Source organism: Tauraco erythrolophus, chromosome Z, assembly GCF_009769465.1.
Source record: "Tauraco erythrolophus isolate bTauEry1 chromosome Z, bTauEry1.pri, whole genome shotgun sequence".
Lineage (NCBI taxonomy): Eukaryota > Metazoa > Chordata > Aves > Musophagiformes > Musophagidae > Tauraco > Tauraco erythrolophus.
In genome coordinates this window covers 61,820,556-61,845,260 of record NC_141496.1, presented here as the reverse complement: position 1 = coordinate 61,845,260, position 24,705 = coordinate 61,820,556, and the positions used below count along the sequence as shown (strand labels likewise).

Sequence of the window (24,705 nt, the reverse complement as noted above, 5' to 3'; positions counted from 1 at the left end):
GTAATCATAATTTGGATTTACTTTAAAGATAGCGCATAACAAGACAAGTAAAAAGTGCCCATCAAGTTTCTGAGCCATGGAGACAAGGAAACTGTTGTTCGAAGCGAGTTGAACATTTGATATGTGGCTGCAAACTGTGCTTGGGCTCCAGAGAGCCCCAGCCATGACACCGTAAAGAAAGTGGCAGGAAGGAGGGAAGAGACTGATGACCTGCCAAGCCAGAGGCAGGAACTCAATAGAGGTAAGTCCCAGCAATGGCCAAGCCTTGCTCGGTGTCCAGGCTGCAAAGCACCTGTGTTTGCACCTTGTAGCTACACCCTGCGCTGCTAAGCTCATGCAGATGTTTTCCGACTCACCCGTCTGCAAGGATCAGCCTAGGAAGGGAGTAAGAAGGGAAGAGGCAATGGAAAAGTCAATAAATATGGAAAAGACAGTAAGCAGTAAATGAGATGCAAGAATACAGAGACCCTCCTCAGAAGTGGGTTGCAGGAAAGCTCGGAAGGGATCCAAGAGCAGTACCCCTGCCTCACTTGTTGAAGGGATGGCAGCATTGCGTTTCTTTGCAGGGTGGGTATCTGTGCTTGCCTCTACCAGTTACAGCTACCCTGGGTGAATACGACTGCTGCTGCTGGCAATTAAAAAGAATTAGGTTGTCTTTGGCTAGAATTAAGCATTTGCACAGAGGTGCCTGGGAAAACTGTATGAAGATAGATGAGCTCCCACAGCCTGAGGATCATTGGATTTGCAGCAGAAGGGCTTCTGGAGAGACCCTCCCTTGAGCATCTTACTTTTGCAAGGGGACAAAGCTGTCCTTGCTGCCTGTTCTGATAGAAAAACTGTTAAGAAACGGTACACTGCCGTAGGCCAGGACACACAGCATCTTGCTGTGCTAGCGATAACGCAGTGGGGAAGTGGTACTGAGCATGTCTCGCATATGCAGATATACCTGTGGTGTGCTTGTGCATGTTACCTGGTAGAACTATTATAAATGATAATCACTTCATGCTGAAGCAAGCTACTCTTTAGAAGAATGAAGAGCTGCTCCTGAGCCAAAGGGTTCATTTTTTTTTTTGTACTAAAAAAGCCTAGACAAATACATACAAAATTTGTGTTTTCACTCTTCCAGATGAGCCCTGCCAACTTGCTCAGCCTAAGGGCACAGCTCAGTACAAGGGATAGGCAGGATCATGAGCCTAAACAGTAACAGCTTCATCTGCTATTCTATTCCTTCCTCTGCAGTCACAATAATGAAATCCAGGGGGAATTAAAAGTATTCCGGCTGCAGAGCCCATCAGCCAACCACTGTAATTTGGCCATGAAATAAACAGCCAAATACTAGCAAGCGTAATTAGCTAATAAGATTGGTGCTTCATCATAAACCCATTTTAAACAGGCTGCTGATAGAGTAATTTTGACACCAAAATAGCATCACAGGAAATGCATATTCCCTGAAACTCATTGTGTGTTCAATTACGCGGCGTTACAAAGAAGCCAGCAAGTGATTTTCACTGCAGACTGTTACCAGGAGGAACTCCTCTGCAGAGCGCTGTTCTCAGACCTGCGCTGAGCAGCAAATTTTCTGTGTCGTACCCTTCCCCCAAGCACAGCAAGGAGGGCACGGTTATCTGTGCTAGCTGCAAAGCTTTGAGGCTGCCCACAGCTCTCCCCCATGGACCCCACCCAGCAGAAGCTCCGTGGTCGCCCGGCCGCAGGCTCGGCTCTGCAATATCCTCCATAAATAACTCCATTTGGTTCAACTTGGCACATGTTGGGCCATTATTTATTCCTCTGTGTCACTACAGGCCTGCCTTTTCCCCTGTGCATGGAGATTGGGAAACCAAACCAGCCGCACTCGTTTCACTGAAGACTATTTCAGTGAGCTCCTAGAAACTGGAGTTTGCTGAGGCTGCCAGATCTCACTAGCAGCTCGGAGCTCATTAGGGAATCTAATTCAATGCCCTGGCAATGTGCAACTGCTTCCTGCAGTGTGCATGGATGCACAGAGCTCCTTGGGTTTGGAAGCTCCCCAGCAACAGTGCTTCCACTGTCCCAACTGGAGACCGAGTGCCACCCTCTGAAAGGAAATTAACAACATTTTAATTTCTCCTCTAGTTTCTCCTGTAAGAGCAAACCTCTCCCTTTTATATCTATTCTATGCCTCTAACAAACCAGCGAAGGGCAGTTCATCTCCCAAGAGCCCATGGAGTGAAATCTTTCACTACAAAAATAATCCCGGTGTAATGAAGTCTCCAGTCTTCGAAGGCATCTTCCAGACCAGCTCCGGTTTGGTACAGCCCTGTTCGGAGGCAAGCTGCGGTGCTGCAGCTGAGCAGCGAGCCTTCCAACAGCCCTTTCTGCCACCTGTTACCTGGGTGCCCCCTCTGCCTTCGGATTCTGCCCTGAGGGTGGGCTCTCCGCTGCGCCAGATCGCTGTGCGGCTCGCTACCCTCTTAGCTAAAAGACTATTGCTGTCATGATGACATCCTGGCAGATGTTAACGGTGTGCGTCTCCCACCTCCCTCCTGCTCCTTCAAGGGTGGGGGGGACTGACTTGTGTCAGCGTTTGCCCCCTCGCAGCCTGTGGTCCAAGCACCCGGTGTAATTTCCGGGCGGGACGCAGCCAGCCTATGAGCGCCGTGAGGAGCGTAAGCAGATAAGAAGCTCACCTCTCAACTGGCCAGACCAGAGTCAGGAGATGGTGCGAAAGGCAATGGCATTGCCGGGACCCGACCTCTCCCCGGCTCCTGTCCTTGCCTCCTCCAGCAGGCTTATCAGAGTTCGACCCGAGGCGACCAGAGGTTATTGCTCTCCAAGAGGCAGCAGGAAATTAGCCTTCGGGGCAAAGGCAATCTGCTTTCTTTGTGTTTCGGTTACAGTAAACGTAGGGCAGGGTCAGAACTCCCATTTCACGCTCCCCAGCGTCGTGTGCTTAAGGAGAGTTACGGCTCATCATGCCCCAACAGTACTGTGGTCTTTCGTTGCTGCCAATCTTCTGCTGCTGTGCAGCCAGACTTCTCTGCAAGTTAAAGGGTCGGATCCATCATCTGTTGCTGCTCTCCTAAGGGGGCACACAAACATATCCAACCCTGCCTCTACAGAGGTGCAGCAATGTAACTTTCAACCCTTTCACAATTATCTTCTTGTCCTTGAGGCTCACATTCCCCGAATCACTTTTTTTACTTCACTTCAATCATGACAGTCCTATTTTTTCTTTTCTTTAAACAGACAGAAGATCTTCACGCCACAAGTAAAACTCAGTCTGTGCTTCTGCTGTCCATATGCTCAGATGCTCTGCTTCTCCCTGTCTGCCTTACATCCCTTCTCTTCCCTGACACTCTCACCCAAGCATTGTCTCAGTTGTACCTTCCTCTGATTCTCCATTGTCCTCTGTGATTTTCCCAGATCAAGCCCTTGGCCCCAGCCTTGAACACCATGTGTGATCCCCTCCTCTCACCCACCCAGACCTTTCCTCCACGACACCTCTCTGCTCTCCAGCTCAGACTGGAGGTGTCACACAGCCGTGGCTGCTCACACCGACTCTCGTTCCTGCAATATGGGACAATGTTGCTCATCTTTCTCCCACTATCTCTGTCCTTTGTCAAGCTAGATACAAAATTTGTCTGTCTCACAGTCTAAACATCCCTCAGGGAAAGAAAATGGAAGCCATCTCCATTCTGCCACTCTGGCCTGCTCCAATAACTTTGGTGAAGGTAGGCAGATGGACAACATCTTCAAATCTCTGCTCTGCCTTTTACAAGATCAATTGGTGGCCGGGCAGTTCTGCTGCTATTTTAAGCTTTAATCCCCTTACTTTGTAGCTAAATGCTGGCAAGAGAAAACATGGATATGTTGCTACTTCCTTGCACATCCATACTATGGTTCCTGTCTCTGTGTAGGCGGGTCATTGTATAGCACTTGGTAAACCAGGGGTTCCACTCCAATACAAAAAGTTACTGGTGGAGTTTCAGTCACACTTGGCTCTGCCCCCCGCTTAATTGCATTTCAAACAGAGCAGAGAACAGAATGCACTTGCAAGTGCTTTTGAACATCTCACTCCAAAATGATTTGAATAAGGACCCAAAGGCCTTATGCATGGTGGTTTTCAACTTCAATCTTCAAGTAGCATTTAAGTGCTAGGTGCAGAGTTCCTCGTTGGCACAGCACTCTGCGCAGGGAAACACAACCATGAATACGAGCAGCAATCTGTCTACATTCCTAAATATTTCTTTTACGGTGCGTTTTGCATTAGGTCCAGTTATAATCTAAATACCATAATTTATTTGAAGTTCTCCCTTTGAGAAGACAGGAGGAAGTTAAACACTCCACACCAGCTCCAGTTCAGGTAACACAGGGAGACTCACATTGATTTCTGCTGGATTTTGCTGCACTTTACAACTGAAACCAAAGAGCACTCTAAAGTGACCAATATTTTCAGGATCTGGCATTTTTAAATTAAAACTTCCTTCAGCAAGGAAGAGCATAGTGCCACATGTTGTTACCTACCTGTCCTCCGAGAGACGTCAGCGAGTGGGTAGTAGACCCCCAGGATCATGGGCACACAGACTGGCATACCTGCAAGCTCTTCTAATTTTGGGTATGTCCCTGCAGTGGTCTCACGGTGTCCTCTTCTGCACCGCTCCTTGGCATCCCCTGGTGGGTGAGGGCTGTGGAACACAGGGCCAGATGTGCCCGCAAGAGCCTGCGGCAGGAGTGGGGACAGGAAGTGCAGCAATGGGTGCTGCTGATCCCCAGGACTGGGGGTGTTTGTGAGGACAGCGGCACAAGCCCTGGGATAATGCGGGTTGCTGCAAAACCAGCAAAAGCACTTCCAAATTCGCTGCAAATCCCCCATCTCTCTGCCTTGTCATCGCTCTCCAAATCTTTTATGAAGTTCCTCGGTGCCCCCAACAACTTCTGTAAGCTCTATTTGCCTGAGCAAAACTGCAGCCACTTCAGAAGAGGGCGTGCCCCAAGGAGGATCTGGTAGAAAACACTATTAATTATAAATGCCTGTCAGCAATCAGCGAGCTACTCGTTTGACCAGCTGGCTAGCAAACAGTGGGCTCTTCAAGCCAGGCACATCCAAATTGCCTCAGCAGCAGGCAGCTATTTCTGTGAAGAAGGGCATGCTCAATGCACGGATGTTTTCTTGAGGACCAGACCAGACTGCTTTCCATTGCAGGTCTCTGGCAAGAGCTGCACCCTTCTAAAGGAGCACCTTGTGGGCCTTCACTTCGACGCTTCACTGATCTGGGCAGCCATCCCAGCCTGCGGAGGGAGCGAGCAGTCCACAATGGGCATGGGATGTCTGCAACTGGTTGCAGCACAGCTCCTCCTGCCCCAGAGAGCAGGCAGGCACCGTGGGGAAGGGAAACAGGTCTGTTTGGCCACGGGCTGTGAATGAGGACTGGGTGCATCTCTTCCTTCTCAGGAGAGCACTGGTGGCGTTGGGGTGCAGTTGGAGCTGGCTGTCCTTGGGAGGAAGGTGTGGGGCTGTCGTCGGCCACTCCTCTGGCTTTCAGACCATCCGCAGACCCAAAGAGGAGAGCCAGTGTTGCTGTCCTTGCCACAGCCTCCAGCTCCATTGCACCCAGGCTACGCGCTCTGTGCATACAAGAGCTTTCTCCTACGCAGAGCCTTCAGACCCCACCACTCTGTTGAGCAAACTAGCAGTAACTAGTAGATAAAAACGACAGGTCTTGCACCACGTTTGGAGGTAGAGCGTTCCTGCTAGATGCTGATCAGAGGCAGGTAACCCACCGCTCTCCTCTGGCCAGGCAGGCCAACGAAGACACAGTGCCATCAGCTGGGCATTTGCAGCCACCTGCATATGACATATGCATAACCACATCTTTTGTGGTCGACAAGGTCTTTTTGGTGGACAACCATGCATGCAGAGCGTGCGTCTGCCCTGGGTGAGGAGAGCAAACCAGTCTGCAGCACAGAAACAGAATCAAGAGGTCTTGCGCCCATTAAGAGGACAGTGGCTAATCCTTGCTATGAGGCAGCTTTGGGGAGCCTTGTGCTCTCCGTGGCATACCCTGCCATTCACCAGCACTTACTTACTGCCTGAAGGCAGGCACAGCAGCAGCGGTGCCCCTGGTACTAGCAGCACTCTACCACAGAGGCGAAAGCCTTTGCCTGCAATTTGCTTTGGAAACCTCTTATAAGGAAAAGGGAGGTCCAGGTGGCAAGTTGGAAAAGTGGTATTCCTTAACTTTAAAAGGCCAGAGGAGTGCAGTCGACCTTACAGCCCAGCAAGGTGCAGCCAGCCTTGAAAACCTTATTAATTACGCTCCCTCTTGCCCAAACTGCAACTGGTCTCTCCACTGGAGTATGTCAGCACAACTCTCCCTACAGGTTAGAGCTCCTGTTTCCTCATCACCTCTTACCTCCTGCTCCCTCACTCTTTACTGGAAAAATAGGTGGCAGCAGACTCTTTTCCCCAGGTGTGCTTGCTTTTATGCCATGTGAAAACACTCCCTTTCTCTGCTCTTTCTCCTGCTGCTGCCTCTGCTCCTCCCTGGTTCATCTCCACATTCTGCCTGTCTTTGTTCTGCTCCTAGCTGGCTGTGGGGCTTCTCAAAATCTGGTTTTAAAATATGAAGTGACTTCTGGACTGCATGGCTCTGGGCCAAACCTTCATAGGCGGTGGCTAAGAAAATGTACTTATTCACTGCTTTTCGACATGGATCAAAGCATACTCCAATAGGTGCTTCGGCATGAGAGGAGCAACTTTAGAAACTGACAAAATGATGTGATTTGAAGAACTCAGCCTTCATCTTCATGGATGGGTGAATCCTGAGCAATATACTCTACTTTGTTTTCATGTAATGGTCTTGCATTTCTTTCCAGCAGCTCTCAGGAACTACCTTGGCTCTGCTTTATCTGAGTGGCGTATACGACTACATCCTACCTCTACAGATATATCCTGTGTCCTGAAGAGTTTCTCTCTCTCTCTGGGGGGAGCGCAGAAAGAGAAAAAAATCCACAGTAGTTAAGTGAAATTGAAGGCTGACCTCGACTGAGCTGGGTCATTTTGAAACTTACCTCACCCAACAGAAAGAGTATGTAGTAGGAGAACAAAATTCACAGTGGGGCAGGGTCCCAGAGATGGCACAAGCTCAGTGCTGTGCCGAGGCACCGATGTGCTACCAGAGAGCAACAGCCTGCTGTTAACAGAACTGTTTTTACTGGGCTTGGATGTTCCCTTTTTATTACTTCCACAGCTCATGTATTTTAATGCAAGGTCAGTTAATCTTAGTTATCATGAGCTCTGTGACAATTTCTGGCACTGAAGGGGTATTTTCTGTAGATTTAAGTGTACCCAAAATGTACAACCCATCTCTGTTCAGTTACCTCTGCAGTCACATACAGATTTTATTATGTCCCTACTGATCTGAACAAGACCGTGACCCAGGGCACAGCTGCGAGCATCTCCGTGATGCTTCTGGCATCATGGCGTGGGCTGGGAGCCAGAGGGTTTAGGAGCCTGTCCCGAGGGAAAAACACTCTGACAGTGATGAATGGAGCAGCTGACTTAAATGTGAGTGCATAATAGTATATGGTATACATGGGGAGGGTCACACACGCTAGCAATATCGAGAGCATGAAACTTACAGATATGGGAATAGGAAGTGGGAGAGAAAATAAATGCAGGATTTAACAGTAAAAGGTACTCTGGAAAAGAACACAAGGTGTCCAACTGATTAGCTTGGGTATGATTTTCTCTTTGTGTCTTCAGAAATTTTTTAAAGCAGGTTTTGGGGCACGTGCAGATAATAACCTTTGTAAGAACACGTGAACTGCCAGGATTCAGTTGGCAGTTCAAATGGGGAGAGGCTGTTCAGGAGGGCCTGTTGTGATAGGACAAGGGGTAATGGTTTTAAAATAGAGGGAGGTAGATTCAGATTGGATATTAGGAAAAAATTTTTTACCATGAGAGTGGTAGAACACTGGAACAGGTTGCCCAGAGAGGTGGTGGATGCTCCATCCCTGGAGACATTCAAGGCCAGGTTGGACGAGGCCCTGAGCAACCTGATCTAGTTGGAGATATCCCTGTTCCTTGCAGGGGGGTTGGACTAGATGACCTTTGAAGGTCCCTTCCAGACCTAACCATTCTATGATTCTATGATTCTATGATTCTGTATGGGCCTTTTCACTGTAACCGCAAAATTAATCTGCATGGGGCAAGATGTTTAGGTCTTTTGGAAGAGGTTGTGGTTCAACAGCAGGCCAGCAATACTCACCTTCCCAAGCTAGAGGATTACCTGCTGGAGAGCCTGTTGTTCCTCCATCCCCTTCCCAGCTAACTGTGCTCACAGAAGCCAGATTTCTACACAGGCAAACAGAAAAAAACTCCAAATACAAGTGCTGTGGCTGATCAACGAGACACTCTGTGCAACATTTCTTCTTCGTTTTTTTTTTTTTTTCCTTCCGTCTCAGAAATATTGAAGGCTTGAACTGTACGCTGCATGGAGCAAGAGAGAGGGAACCAGTATGGGGACTCTGCTACCTGGTGCAGGTTGTGTCCTTAAGTGATTCAGGCTCCAAGTCTTTCTGGAACAGTGATGATGTCAAACTGGAGCTGTGGTGAAAAATATTTCATCCTGCCTGTCCTGATTTATTGCATACCAAGTGACAATGGTGGCCTTGTCGTGGGTTAGGCTGAATCTCCCCACGCAGCCGGTCACTCCCCCTCCCCCACCCCCAGGAATGAGGGAGAGAATTAAAGGAGAAACGGGAAACCCGTGGGTTGAGATAAGAACAATTTAATACAGATGATTTAATACACAGTGTAGATGCTCACCACCCTGTCGTATGTGAAGCCCGTCTCGTCCCGAAGCTGCAATCCTGGACGAACGCGAGGCCCCGAAATAGAGAGGGGCAGAGAGAGGGAGAGAGATAGTACTCCGAGAGTGGGAGTACTGGGAGAGAGAGAAAAAGAAAAACAATAGAGCAAAAGCGCAGCAAGTGCAAAAGAGCAAAAGAGGCGAAAGAGCCAAAGCGCAAAAGCCCTTCTGTCCGGCTGCCCCTCACTTTTATACTGCGCATGACGCTGCATGATATGGAATAGTAATTGGCCAGTTTGGCCCTCAATCTTAAGTTCCACCACAAATCACAAGGGGAATTGTGTCCCCCTTGTCCCAGCTATGCTCCCCCCTTATCCCGCCATGTTTCTGCACTCCGGCACACTGAAAAGTCCTTGGAGTTTCACTTCCAACCACAAACATCAGCTTGCTATCAACATTCTTCTCAGAGTGAGCCTCTGAGTAAAACCAAGACACGGAGCTCTTCTAGCTGTTAAAAACTCTGTCCCAGCTAAAACTAGGACAGGCCTTTATGCCAATCACATCAAACTCCTTTCCTCCCTCCTTGCAATTCAGAGTCACTAAAGACAGATTCACCACTGACTTACAGTACTTTAAATGAGGAAAATACTATTTAAAAAGCTCCAGAATCTCATTTGACACCTTATTTACACTGGCACGGAAGTATCATTAAGTGAAGAGCAATTCAAGTTTCAGTTCTTTTTTCTTTGTTTTTAATTCTAGTTTTGGTTTGTGTTTTTTTTTTTTTTAAAAACACAACAACCACAAAACAACAACAACAAAAAAAACCAACAAAAACCAAAAACCAAAACCAGATGCCTTCATCTGTATAAAACCAGCAATGCAGTAGATTTTAATGTGCATTCCAGGGGAGGAAAATCAATTGTTCAAGTCTCAGAATACATCTTACTCTCTTCCCTTTCTAACTGGAAGACTACTAAGAAAATTAATCAAAAACCAAAGCCCTACTATACTAAGTACATGTATATAATACACAGTTCTTAGAGCAATTTTTGTGTGTACATTTTAACTCTATGGTTACAGAACCCATTGAAACAATAAAGCAGATTTGATAGCCACCGCCTTCTCTGCATGCACATAAATAAAACCTCACTGTGCTTCTTTCAGCGCAGTGACTAACTGATTGGAAGAACAGTGGGAAAGCCTGTTTTCCTCTGCCCACTGTCCTCTGTTCCTAGTATGAAGCAGAATGCTCTGAGAGAAGTTCTGCACCTCTACCAGTTTGGCAACACCAGGGGGCATTTTAATCAAAATTTCTCAGTTCAGTTCTTTAACTGTAGCCAATATTTTGTTTCAAAAAAAAACCCCAAACAAAACAAGTTCAGAAGTTGTTAGAGGGGAGAAGGAAATTGCATAAATCTTTTTTTCTTGAGTCGTGATAGAAACATTGCAGTAATTACATTTAATATAATGAGCCATCACCAGACTGACTTCTGAGGCTTTGGTGTTCATCAAGGTAATGAAGTGATAATTAAGCACTGAAGGAGCACTGTCACAATCTCTTAGCCCATCCGCAGTGAGTCCCAGGAAGCCCTGGGCATGGCCCACAAAACCCCTCCTATCCAGCTCAGCTATTTTCAGGTAGCGTGTTGGGAGGAAAGCCAAGGAAGCCTTTTATTGTTCTTAAGATTGTTCAGGCAGATCAGGTCCCATACACTGAGGCACCCAGGCTTCTCTGCCGCTCCACCGATTTTTCTCTGACTGACTGGTTGTGCTGGTGGTTTCTGACCTTCTGACCTTTTGCTCAAAATGAAAAAAAAAAAGAAAGAAAAAATTGATGCAGCAAGAAAAGTCTGCATCAGTGAGAAGTTTGTTTGGCACTTGCCCTTGCTTTGGTACCTGCCCATGCACATACCCTCAAAAGCACAAGAGAGATGCAGGTAGATGGTGGGATTGACCTTCCTTGTGTTTTAAGACATGAAAAGGAGGCCTTTTCAAAATAATGGGTCACAGTGACTGAGAGGGGTTAGTTGATGCCAGAGCCACACCGAGTTGCACATAAGCAACTTCGATGTCTGTAGCAGTCAGCACAGGGTGCAGCCCTTCTCAAAGCCAGCACAAAGCCAACATACATGTGTTTTAAAGGCCATCTTCCTACCTTGTCATTTTGCTAGACTGGTTTCTCAGACAGAGTTTTAGTATCAGTTCTAACTACTTCCAAGCCTTCTTTCATACAGAAAGGCAACAACCTGCTGTCTCCTCCTCACATGATACATAGATGTATCTGGCACTGCAAATAAATCTAAGAACTACAGTCCAACTGTTGGTTGAAGAAAATACAGAAATGGCATAATCTTATACTTGGAGCTGGAAGAAGAGATACTAATATTGTAATTCTTATGAGTTTCAAGATAGTAAGCACTCCTAGAAGGTGGCCAGGTAAGGTTAAATCTTGCTTTACACTTCAAGCACTAAACTGGAAGGAAGCAGTATGTCTGGTGCAAGAAGAAAGCTGCTCTGGGGCAAAGTCCTTCCTTAAATTTCTAACCTCTGTTTTAAAGACAAATCTGATAAACAGATGTGTCTAATTTGCCATGCTGAGTAGAGACAGATTAAATCCAACCTCTACTTGTATTATTCTGTGATTACTCAAGCTGGTTCATTCTTGTTTTAGGGAGCTAAAGTATTTCCTCCTCCTCTAACTCCTCGCCATTGTTTTCTTTGAGTCTTCTTCCTGTGACATCTCTTTTTGGCCTAAAATAGGCTAAGAGCTTTAGGAGATATTCTCTATCCTCTCTAGCATTTTGCCAGCAGTGTTTCTGCTCGTACACTAGCTTAGTGACCATCTGCTTGTCAGATACCCTACCCAACAGGGTTTTTCTCCAGGACCCAGGTTCACAAGGGCTGCCAAGAATCCGCACATCTCCTGCCATATGCCTTGATTTCCCAGTGTATAAAGCAGTCATATGTCATTACAGGCTCCTTTAGGGCCAGTTCTAATAATCGGAAATATTTATTCTCACCAGTCCTTCCTCTTTTAAAAATCTCCCATCATGGAAAAAAAGAACACGAGCAAGTCTAAGAGAAAATCTAAATATTAGTAGAAATTTTGTTGTTCAATTTATGTTCACAAGACTGCTGAAGGAACCCATAAAACCATGGAATTTTTTCCCAGTGGTGACCCTTCCCTTGCATTTTCCGTTTTGAAATGAGGAAGCATATAGGAAGACGTGTGTTGAATCTTTCTGCATAATCCAGACATGGAATCAAGAAGTGGGCCTAAACTTCAGAAATCAGTTTAACCACCCACCCCAACACACTGCAAAGGATTTCAGAGCCAAATGTGCCCTTTCCTGAGGCTGGTGTTACTGGCACCCTGGGTGTCTGATCATAGGCACTACTTCTGACCGAGCTATCAACTTCTCTCCCAGGCCGAGACACTAAAAATCCTTTTGAATTTTAGTACTTTGTTGCTAAACTGTTTGGGGAAAACAGCACTGATGCCTTTTATCTTTGAAACGGGGAGTTACAGTCCTGGTAAGTCTGTGGTCTCTCAGATTCTCTCACATTCTAAGAATTTGTTTTTAGAAATGTAGGCATTAAGTTAATTTTGAGTGCCACAGCTGTTTTCTTAAAAAGCTTTAGCATGTTTTTTACATGGGAAGATACGATAGGTAAGTCCTGTTCTGAAAGAATGTCCTCATTATGAAGATGAAACCACTCCCCAACATCAAAACCTCTTGCTGCCCATCTGGAATGAAACAGAAAGGATGTATATGAAGAGAGAATGGCCACATGGGTTGCAATGGAACAGTCTCAGTTCTCATTCAGTCCTATAGCTTTCCCATTCACCACCACCAGCCACATCCCCCAGCAGCCACAGCCTGCTGACTTCTGTAGTGGTACCCATGCCCTGTGCTCCAATGGTCCAAAATCATTCCAAGAGATTTATGGGATCTCCTCAAGCCAAAAGCTGTTGCCGTTTTCTATTCAGGACCTGCAAAATCAGCAGGCGTGCAAGGCAGAACCAGACTCTCTGCCACGGGTAGCCAGCAGATATATGCTGGTCCCAGCAGTGTTTTTCCTGCAGTTGTAGGACTCCTTGCCTCTTGTCAGCTTGAGGTGTGCCATGACCAGATACAATTTTTCTTCCTCGTCTTTCAAACAAAGGTTTCAAATGGAAACTACTAGCACAGGCTGCGGGTGTCAATTGGAACAAACAAGACATCAGGTACCTGGAAGACATGAAACGTATGAACCTCAGCCAAGGCCTGGCCCGTGCCAGGTAACGTAGTGCCAGGAGACCTCTGGGTGGAGCTGGAAAGACTGGACGCCTCTTCGCAGGTCACACTATCTCGCTGCTTCTGGACTTCCTCTTGCCCTGCGTCTGCATGGTGCTGCCAACGGAGACGTTAAAGCCACGGCGAGACAGGGCTCGCAGAAGCATAAATGCCTTTAAAGAGATACCTGCTCTGGTAGGTGGCACAATCTCCCCGCTGTGATAAACTTCCATGCTTGAAGTGGGGGGCTCCGGCTTCTGTGTTTCTGTGTGTCCAGTGTGAAAAGCGTTGCTTTCTAATACCAGCACAGCACTCAAAGCTGCTTTAAAACAGCCCAGCGGCTGTTTTATGGCTGTCTCTCTGTAAAATGCCATCATTATGAAATTACTATTTCTTTCCAACACTGCCACGAAACAATTTTTATTTTTATTCTTTTTTAAATGGGATTGGTGAGCTCTGAGATAAAGCCACCTTGCAGGACATCTAACCTAATATATATATATATATATACACGTAACATAACATAACACAGCATAACATAGCATAACATAACATAACATTATATTACCGCAATTGTTGCACTGTCGCAATCACGCCTAGCACCCAGGCTGAGGGCACAGGCTCCCCGCTGCACGGCATCGCCAGTGGCGGGGGAGCTTCCCCGCAACGGGCAGCGGGAGTCGAGTGCCGGGGGCCGCGGTGGGCCCGGGGCCTGCATCTCCCGCGGGGGTCGCCGAGGGTTTCGCGGCGCCTGACCCCCCGGAGCGTGGCACCGGCCGCGGGGTGGGGAGACGCTGCTCCCTCCTGCCGCCCGGGGTGCGGCGCCACGCCTGACACGCGCGGCGTGTCCGCTCCAGCTCCCACGGACGAAGGGATGGCCGCAGACCGCCGCCAGCCCGGCCCGGACGACGCGGACCCGCCCCCCCCGCCGGTGTCGGGCCTCGAACCTGGGACTCCCGGCCCGCCGCTCCAGCGGCCGCGGTCTCGGACTGCGCATGCCCAGCAGCGCCGCTCTGCGGGGGGAGGCACGGCGCACATGCCGCCGGCGCCTGCGGAGGGGTCAGGGGCCCGAGGAGCGGAGCGCAGCGCACATGCGCAGGCGGCGCGGCCGCACCCCTGCGCGCATGCGCCGGGGCGCCAGGCGGGGCGGAGCGGGGCGGGTCGAGGCGAGGGGCGGGCTTGGTGGAGGCCGTGCCTGTTCTCCGCGGTCGGGTGCAGCCGCTCGTCCTGGCTTTGCTCCCTCCCGCATCATGGACGAGGAGAGGGTGAGTGCTGGCGGCGGGCGGCCGGGTCGGGCTGGGCCGAGCCGAGCCGAGCCGGCTGGGGGAAAAGGCGAGCCCTGCCCTTCCTCAGCCGGCTGTGCCGCCAGGCTGCAGCGCGGGGGCTGCGGCCAGCGCCTGGGCGGCTGCCGCTCGGAGCCGCCGCGGATGCAGGCGGGGCGTTGCCCCGGTGCTCGGCCCGGCTGCCTGAGGAGAGGGGCGGTGGCTGAGGAGGTGAAACGTTACCCGCTGCGCGGCGGAAGGGCAGCAACGCGGGAAAGGCGCTTCCCCTGCTCGTTCCCGTGAGGTTCAGGGAAGCCGCCTCCTCCTGCGGCGAGGCGCGGGAGCGGAGTGGCGGGGCGGCCAGCGAGAGGGTCTTCTCCGTGCCTGCTTGCCTCGGGCGCTGGTGTTGCCCTGCGGTTGCTGCGTCTTAATGTAGTACGGCTCCGGTGTAGAGCTCTTTCACGTTGTGCCTTCCTGTCCTGAGTAGTTATGGGGCGTACATAGGCCCTTCTGTTTCCCATTGATGTAGTCTTGTGTTGAAGGGAACTAATTAATGAAAGCGTTTTGTAATTTTCTTTTTCCTGTGGCTGCGGCCCTGTAGTTCTTTCCTTCCTTCCCTTACTTGCCATCTCCGCCCTCAGGGAAATCGGTCAGGAGCAGAGATGTGCCTGGCCAGGGTCTGGGCTTTCTGAAAACGATACTCCCTGCAAAAAGTTCTGACTCAGTCTTTTGGCCTTCAGTCTAGCAGTCCAAAAGGGGCTTCTGTTACTGCTTCTGTGAACATAGACTCTGCTTTCCTTAGCTTGGAGGCTGGTTTATGAGTAGGGTCTGGGTAACCAGCACTGCTAATGGCTTGAAATTTAGAAATCGCAGGTGCTTGCCGTTTTAGTTAAGTGTTCATTCACTGCCACTTGTTACTTGTCTATGCTTTGGAAGGTGAGATGTGAAACGCCAAAAAAAGAGTGCTTCTGGCAGATACGATGTGAATTTGAGCCTGTCTGCCTTTGCCTGCTCTGTGCGAGATTAGTCTCTCAGAGAAGAAGTAAATGAGGGCTGCAGCTGTTGTGGGTGCTCTACGTGGATGTTCCTGAGTGGTATTACTGATCATATTTGAGTTTCAGTGCTGCTCAGAGGTTCTGAATACAGTAGTAAAATCGCAGGCGATTGTGTATTTTACAGTACTTTGTTAGTTTGCTGTTGTCACCTGTACACGGCTGTTGTCTTAAGTACACCTTCAAACTCTGGCAACTTCAGTGTGTGGGACAAGTGCAGAAGATTAAGTTAATGGAGGCTGAGTAAGTATGTCCTCTTGTTTGAAATTTGATCGGCACATGAAGGTTATTATGACACAGGATTTTGTCCTAGGCCCGAGGCTGCTTTAGAAACGCTTCTGCATTCAGTCATAAGACTTTGTATGATCTTGAGCAAGTCGATTACTTGCTTCTTAAACAGAACTGCTGTAATTGTTTAATTTATTAAAGTCTACTGTTTAACTTTTACAAGGTCCCCATCTGCTTCAACAGGTGCTATGTGATGTTAGTGAGCTATTCAGAGAAGGGTGTATAGTCTACTTCTGTGCTCCTGGCAAGACTACAAGCCACCACATGGCTGCAGGGCTTCCTATCCTTTTTCATATCCTTTTATGTTCTTCATCCCTTGCACATCCACACTGTTGCTTTACAAATGCCATGCGTTTTTTTTTTTTTTTCAAAAGCTGTGTTGGATTCAGAGAATAAGAATAGGACATGAAAATGAAGAGCAGTATGAAGCTTACTGATAGCAGCAAAAATGACTTAGGTGATAAACATGCTATAATGTTTTGAAAATTAATTTGAAACTGACCTCATTTAACATAGGCTAACCAGAGAGAAAACTAAAAGAAAATTATTTGTAGTAGGATTCTGTGAAATACTACATCCATGAATGGGCGATAGATTTAAGTTTCCTTCAGCGTAAAAATACCAGGAAGCTTTACTCAGCTTGATGCTGTTATAGTTCTTTTATGAAGTACCTTAGGATGTACGCTTCAACTGCTGCTTACGTTGGTAATTTTTCTAGCACCCTTTTTATTTCACGTAATTGTAGTGGCTTTTCATAAATTCACTTTAAAGGAAAAAGTGGCAACAGTGCAGTGTTTTGAATTTGCCATGTGTTTCTTTATATTTGGAAGAAAATCTATGTATTGCATATTAATGATTAGAAAATTACATTAGGAAATATTATACATTAGTGGTTCCTGAGAGCTGACTTTCTGTTCTGGTGGCCTGCACATTGGTGTTTAAGAAAAGTTCTGTCTGCTGTTGGTGGATGTTTTTGGGCCTCTTGCATCTGCGTTTGTAGGCGGTGTCTAAACTGTTTGAGTTTGACCAAACCTGGTGGAATTTCTGTTTGGAGAAACCGGTAGCTTACTTAAAAAAAGCCATACTGATCCTTGCTTGGCCAGTTGATGTTAACTTCAGATGTAGTGGAAAACTGTGTTTGACAGCTGTCTTCCAGTTGCTGTCATGTATTTGGCTATGTAAAGGCTTTCTAAGCATTCCTCATGTGTAGATATTTTCCTTTAGCTGTATATAGCTGTAAAAACCAAAAACATCGTTCAGTACTGTGTACAAGAAGACTAATATTTTTTTCCTCCATGTGGTGCGACTGGATAAGCCCTAAAATCCTGACTGAAAGAGGATTGGGAGTTTTCTTGTTCGTCTGAATTGACAGTTACGTTTATAGGATCTAAGGCTTAACTGCGGGCTGTCTGACGTGCGAAAACAATTGCCTCTGGTCAGCAGTGAAGGCAGAAGCAGCTGGTTGGACAATGGCATTTCATCTGCCGTTCTAATGTGTACAAAATGGTCTTTAAACATGTTCAGTTTTTACCAGACAATGAAAAGATTCTGTCATGGAGTGATCAAGGCTTGCTATACTTGTCGTTTCTGAAAGAAGCTGATCTGGTCTTGGTTTCTCTTCCTTGAAGTCCTAATTTCAGTCACTGCTAGCTGGTCCATTATATCTTTACGTAACATCGTTGCAACGCCTGTGGTAAAAGCAGTAAAATTTCACTTTTCTCTACTAGTGGTTTAGCTCTGTGAGCATGGTGCTGTGCAAACAGGCAATGGGCCAGAGCACCAGTAAATACCTCGTTGCAGGTTTGTCGAAAACTGCTGAGGAAGGGGTCAGAAGAAACAGGTATGATCGCGGCTTAGGACTAGTGAAGAGATCCCTGATAGGGGACACAGTGTCGAGGTCTGCTGTGGATGTTGTGAAAGGATAAAAAATATTTTTCTTGCTCATTAGCAAACAAATGAGATCTAAGTAGTAAATGGTCATTAAGAAATTGCTTATGGGAGGGACCTCTGCAATGTCTTTTTGGTGGTCTGGCTGTTTTTTGAGGTGCGCTTATTAGCTCCTCATGCCTCGATTTCCTAGATGTTGTCAAGTAACGATGTTAAGCTGAGAAACTTTAGACTCTGAGTCCAACTGATTAACTAGGTCTTAATTATAATTAAGACAGACTTTACTTTTTTTTTTTAAAGACCAAAGTGTAGCATTTTGGTGTCAGATTTGTTTCTAGTATGTGTTTTGTAAGCTGAATCTACTGCTTTTTAATTAATAGCTCTCATAGTATACCATGGAAATAATCTTGATTCTCTTTCTCAGCTATCAGTAAGCTTTTGTCTTTGAAGTCACTTTTAATTGGAATATAGAAATTATTCTCCAAAATGCTTTACCGTTTGTAGAATAAGTTTACAAATCACTGTTACAGATTTGTTCTGGGTATAGAATAAACTGTCAGCTTAGTTATTTAACACTAGCTTCTTTGGACAATAGAAAATGCTAATTTTTCTTCTGGGTTAACTTACCAGCTTTTTTTTCATTATTGATTCTTTGTTCAGTTGTGCAAGCACTAACTTTCTCCTCTGGAGAAGGTATGTATGGCAGTGTGGTGCCAGCAGGTAGTCTGGTTTAGGTGACTAGGGAGTTGCAGTAACATGGGTAGCAAAACATGTGAATTAATAGTGTATCGTAAAGCAGATTCTTGATTTCTTTTAAACTAACAACTGGAGATGTTTAGTTTGGTGAAATGCTTCTTAGACCTTTGATACTCTTTCTTTTTTCTAACGAAATGTGTTTCCCGATGTCATCTGAATAAGTGTTGAATTCACCACAACTGGAACGTGTATGATGAATTTCCATGTATGATGAATTTCTACATGTGTTGAAATGGTGATGTATGAAAAAGTTACAAGGTTTTTTGCAACTTCTCTCACTTCTTTTTGTAATTCTAGGAGACTCTGCAAAGGATTGTCTCTACTCTAGCGAACAAAAACGATGAAATTCACAACTTCATTGACATGCTGAAACATACAATAAAAAATGTTCAGGTATATATATTAAGGCTCATAGGTTGTAGCTGAGAGAGGGAACAGCTTTCCAGTTTTGTCAGTCTCAAAGTGTTTGGGTAGTGTGTAAGGGTTGGGCTATAAGAATCAAGTTTAAAATACACCTTCGTGTTGTAACATGAAGAGGAGAGCCATGAAGATGATCAGAGGGCTGGAGCACCTCTCCTGTGAAGACAGACTGAGAGAGTTGAGGTTGTTCATTCTGGAGAAGAGAAGGCTCCAGGGTGATCTTATAGCAGCCTTCCAGTACTTAAAGCGGGCCTACAAGAAAGCTGGAGAGGGACTTTTTACAAGGGCGTGTAGTGACAGGACAAGGGTAAATGGCTTTAAACTGAAAGGAGAGATTTCGATTAGATGTAAGGAAGAAATTCTTTACTGTGAGGGTGGTGAAACACTGGAACAAGTTGCCCAGGGAAGCTGTGGATGCTCCATCCCTGGAAGTGCTCAAGGCCAAGTTGGATGAGGCTTTGAGCAACCTTATCTCGGGGAAGGTGTCCCTGGCCATGGCAGGGGGGTTAGAACTAGAGGATCTCTAAGGTCCCTTCCAACCCGAACCATGCTATGATTCTATGAACCAGATAGAAAAACATTTTATTTTTAAAGTTGGTCTATAATTGAAAGGTATGGTGATTTTGGTTTTCATGTGAAAAGCTATTGTAGGATTTGATCTGTGTGGAAGAGAGACTCTGGATTTTGATGCAAGATCTCAAACTGGAAATAGTCTATCATTTTTAGACTTCTGGTCCACTTGGCAGACTGAAAAATAAGACCATTCTGACACTTGAGAGAAATTCCTTTGCTCTTTCTCATTTCAGTAGTGGCAAATTGTTAGGCTTAAGTTAAAAGTTAGACCTAATTTTTAGAGCGTCTACACTAGGATGAGATTTAGGTTACTTTAGCCTATCAATAAGCCATAAGTTGTTTGTTTCATGTTAAAGCTGAGCCAGGTTAACTACAGAAATGGAAATCATTCAGCAGATCTTTAAGCTGGCTTCTCGAGTACAGTTTAATATAACCATTTTATATGGAACTGGGTAACTACCTCCTTACAAATATCTAGCAATCCATATATAGTTGTGAGAGGGAAATCAAGCCTTTTGGTGTGGAACAAAGTTGCCAAGTATGTTGGTTCTCTGCAAAGTTGAGTATCACGGAATTTTCATATGTCCCTCGATGTAAAGTCTGCTTAGGAGATGTCCATCATTCCTCATGTTTTTTCCATTTTGATAGGGTGAGGAACAGTGACAGGGTATCTAGTAGTTATGGCAAAGCATGTTTGGGCAAATAGTGTGACTTTCAGTCTAAAAGACTCGTCTGCATTGTTTCTGGTTCAAATTGCAGCAGTTTCAATTCTCTTCTCAGGTAAACTCTTCAAATGCCATCAGCGAGTTGGATGAAGAGTTTGAAGGTCTGTATTCTATTTTGGATGAGATGAAGGGGAGTATGGCCAACACTATTCAGCAAGAAGAGGCTCGTAAAATTCAAGCTCTGCAGGTAACTGTATAACTACATCTGTAAATTTTTGCAGCTGAGTAGAAGTGATTTTCAACTGCTATTTTAAATGTCAACTGAAAGTGAGATTTTGGTAGTATTACAAGAAGTTCAGTAAGTGTAAGGTAAGTGGTTTTTTTTTGATATAAGTATTTCTCTGGTCTCTTCTTCTAGGGTACTTTGTGGTCTCTAGCGTATTTATGTTCTCAACTTTGTTACCTAGAAAGGAAGTGGTATTACCTGTAGAGCTTACAGGTGGAGAGTGGCTGCGTAGGAGCAGGACTTATTACCTTCAAACTAGTGAACAACTTCTGGACTAAAATTGGTTTCTTTCTCCAGTTTGGAATGTAAGAATCTGAACCATAGAATCATAGAATGGTTAGGGTTGGAAGGGACCTCAAAGATCATCTAGTTCCAACCCCCCTGCCATGGGCAGGGAAATCCTCCACTACACCAGGTTGCCCAAAGCCTCATCTAACCTGGCCTTGAACACTGCCAGGGATGGGGCATCCACAACTTCTCTGGGCAACCTGTTCCAGTACCTCACCACCCTCAATGTAAAGAATTTCTGTCTTATATCTAATCTAAATCTGCCCTCTTTCAGTTTAAATCCGTTGCCCCTTGTCCTATCACTACACGCCCTTGTAAAAAGTCCCTCTCCAGCTTTCCTGTAGGCCCCCTTTAGGTACTGGAAAGCTGCTATAAGATCGCCCCAGAGCCTTCTCTTCTCCAGGCTGAACAACCCCAACTCTCTCAGTCTGTCTTCATAGCAGAGGTGCTCCAGCCCTCTGATCATCTTCGTGGCCCTCCTCTGGACTCGTTCCAGTAGCTTCATGTCCTTCTTGTGTTGGGGACTCCAGAGCTGAACACAGTATTCCAGGTGGGGTCTCACAAGAGTTGAGTAGAGGGGCAGAATCACTTCCCTCGACCTGCTGGCCATGCTCCTTTTGATGCAGCCCAAGATACGGTTGGCTTTCTGGGCTGCCAGCGCACATTGCCGGCTCATGTTGAGCTTCTCATCCACCAGCACTCCCGAGTCCTTTTCCTCAGGGCTGCTCTCAACCCATTCGCCACCCAGCCTGTACTTGTGCTTGGGATTGCCCCGACCCACATGCAGGACCTTGCACTTGGCCTTGTTGAACTTTATGAGGTTCTCACAGTCCCATCTCTCCATCCTGTCAAGGTCCCTCTGGATGGCATCCCTTCCCTCCAGCGTGTCTGCAACACCACACAACTTGGTGTCATCTGCAAACTTGCTAAGGGTGCACTCAATCCCACTGTCCATGTCGCCAACAAAGATGTTAAATAGCACTGGTCCCAGTACTGGCCCCTGAGGAACACCACTCGTCACTGGCCTCCACGTGAACATTGAACTGTTGACCACAACTCTTTGAGAGTGACCATCCAGCCAATTCCTTATCCACTGAGTGGTCCATCCATCAAGACCATGTCGTTCTAGCTTAGAGACAAGGATGTCGTGTGGGACAGTATCAAATGCTTTGGATAAGTCCAGGTAGACAATGTCAGTTGCTCTTCCCCTATCCATCAATGCTATAACCTCATCATAGAAGGCCACCAAATTAGTCAGGCAGGATTTGCTCTTAGTGAAGCCATGTTGGCTGTCACCAATCACCTCCTTATTTTCTATGTGCTTTAGCATAGTCGCCAGGACAATCTGCTCCATGATCTTGCTGGGCACAGAGGTGAGACTGACTGGCCTGTAGTTCCCTGGGTCTTCTTTTTTCCCCTTTTTAAAGATGGGGTCTATGTTTCCCCTTTTCCAGTCATTGGGAACTTCACCAGATTGCCACGACTTCTGAAATATGATGGATAGTGGCTTAGCAACTTCATCTGCCAGTTCCCTCAGAACCTGTGGATGCACCTCATCTGGTCCCATGGACTTGTCCACCTTCAGGTTCTTTAGATGGTCTCTAATCTGTTCTTCTCCTACGGTGGGCAGTTCTTCATTCTCCCAGTCCCTGCCTTTGTCTTCCGTGACTTGGGCCATACCGCTAGAGCTCTTGCCAGTGAAGACTGAGGCAAAGAAGTCATTGAGAACCTCAGCCTTCTCCATATCCTGGGTGGCCAGGTCCCCCGTTTTCTTCCGGAGAGTGCCTACATTTTCCCTAGATCTCTTTTTATCACTGACATATCTATAGAAGCCTTTCTTGTTGCCCTTGATGTCCCTGGCCAGATTTAACTCTATCAGGGCTTTGGCTTTCCTAACCTGATCTCTGGTTACTCGGACAATCTCTCTGTATTCTTCCCAGGCTACCTGTCCTTGCTTCCACGCCCTATAGGCTTGCTTTTTGTGCCCGAGTTGGTCCAGGAGCTCCTTATTCATCCATGTGGGCCTCCTGGTGTTCCTACCTGACTTTGTCTTTGTTGGGATGCACCGCTCCTGAGCTTGGAGGAGGTGATCCTTGAATATTAACCAGCTGTAGACATACCTAAGTGATTTCCTCAGGCTTGAACTTCAGAGTTGAGAATCACGGCAGGTATTCTAAGCACAAAGGCTGGTCCCCTGTTGACAAAACCCGCCATCCTCCATGTGTTAACATCCAGCAAATTCTGTGTGCATATTGGAAAACATATAGGAATTGCTTGGGAACAGGCTACGCTGCTGTCTGCTACTAAATCTGCTACATGAACTTCACCAGCTTGTAGCTGTAGGATTTCTTGCAGGAGAATCTTTTGAATGGGCTTCAGAAAAAACAGAAACAAAAATGTAGCTTTCCGAAACATGTATAAAGTCTATGTTTCTCCAGTAGTGTGTAGCGAGTTGGCTCTAGCTTTCAGAAAGTCTAGTTGCACAGGGCCAAAGCACAGTTAAATCTTTCAAGCAGAAGCTGTTTCTCCAGCTTTTTTCTTTAAATGATCCTAGTTGCAGCATTCTTCTGTCTAGTTCTTTTTGCTTATGCAAAGCAATAAGGAAGATATTTGTTCCTGAAAAACTTCACCTTCTTGCATCTAGTCAGTTCAAATAAGTTCTAGTAAGTTCTAGGAGCAGTTTCATGCTTCCTTTCCACAGGCTTCCTTGTGTTGTGGTTTAGGCTGATCCGGCAACTAAAATCCACGCAGCTGGTCTCTCACTGCAGTAAAGTGGAGAGGAGAAAAATATAGTAAAAGGACTGAGGGTCGAGACAAGAACAGAGGAAGCACCCACCAACCATGGTCCCAGGCAAAACAGACTCAGCTTTCTTAAAGCAAAACTATTTATTAACAGTTACTTAAAAGAATAAAGACAAGCAAAACCAGTTACTTAAAAGGATAAGAAGAAAACAAGGCCAGATCTTAAAATCAACACCTCTCCACCCCCGTTGTCTTTTCTTCCCAGCTCTACCTCCTCCCCCCAGCGGCGCAGGGGGCAGGGAATGGGAGAGTGTAGGTCAGTTCATTCCATGTTGTTACTGCTGCTTGTCTTAAAGGAGGAGTCCTTACACCATTGTCCCTTGCTCCAGTGGATCCCCTACTCACAAGGAAAATCCACAAACTTCTCCAGTGTGAGTCCTACCCGCAGAATGCAATCCTTCCCCAACAGATTGCTCCGGTGCGGGCTTTACCACAGTCTCAGATTCTTAGGGAATTGTTGCCACTCGCTCCGGCATGGGTCATCACGTAGACTTTAAATGCGTCTCCATACAGACTTTAAATGCGTAAATGCGTCTCGACCTGTACCCGTAATTCACAATAGTCTCAGGCTCAGGCATCTCCTTTAAACAAAACACCTCCCCATCAACAGGGGGCGGGTTGTCCCACGGACTTTAGATGCGTACCGTACTCGGGCTCAGGCATCTCTTCTCGACATGCTTTTTCCATGGGCTGTGAGTGGGTCTCTGCTCCTCTGGGACCGCCTGTCTGCAAGGGGGCTGCTTGCCGTCTTGCCACTGCTGGCAAGGGAAACTTAGCTCCAGGACACCTTGTCCCGTTCCATCTTCACTGACCTGGTGTCAGTGTGGCCGTTTCTCTCAGATCTCAGTCCTCTCTGGGTGAACTCGGCCCGGTAGGCACTCCGGGAGCAGGGCTCTCCCGAAATTCCTCAAGCGGCTCCACTGCCACCATCCTCAGCGGGTGGCACTGGCCCGGGCCAGGCCGCTGCCGCGCCAGGGAGCAGGGGCAGCGCCCCCTCTCCTCGCTCCTGGGCAAAGGCACACCTTTGCAGTTCCTTTGTCCTGACGTAAATAGGACAATTTGCAGAGGTGCCGATTGGCTCAAGCCCCGAGAGGGATGGGAGTACGGTTCTGATGAGCAGCTCTTGCCACCAGAACCTCCCCCCCCCCCCATCAAACCATGACACCTTGTAAGGTCTATTTTGTGTTCATCCTTAAATACTGGGTGTAAAACATTCCAGAAATTCAGTGTACAATTTAAGTGAACTTTTCTACTTGCAATTTAATCTTTCTCACTATATATCTGTTTTAAGTCCTTTTGAAGTTTTTCAACAGAGGTCTACCCACATCCAAGGACACTTAGGACTTAATGCTTA

The 24,705-nt window shown here is 46.8% G+C and overlaps 1 protein-coding gene across 2 annotated transcripts in view; it reads left to right on the top strand.

Moving 5' to 3' along the window:
- Positions 1 to 14,292: 14,292 nt before the first annotated feature.
- Positions 14,293 to 24,705, top strand: part of FSD1L (fibronectin type III and SPRY domain containing 1 like) — a 37,630-nt gene continuing 27,217 nt past the window's right edge. For both annotated transcript variants that reach the window (XM_086628919.1, XM_086628918.1), the window contains exons 1-3: positions 14,293 to 14,337; positions 18,615 to 18,710; positions 20,091 to 20,222. In XM_086628919.1, the coding sequence (XP_086485045.1) occupies positions 14,323 to 14,337; positions 18,615 to 18,710; positions 20,091 to 20,222 (243 nt within the window). In that variant the 5' untranslated portion in view covers positions 14,293 to 14,322. The remainder of the gene's footprint in view (positions 14,338 to 18,614; positions 18,711 to 20,090; positions 20,223 to 24,705) is intronic.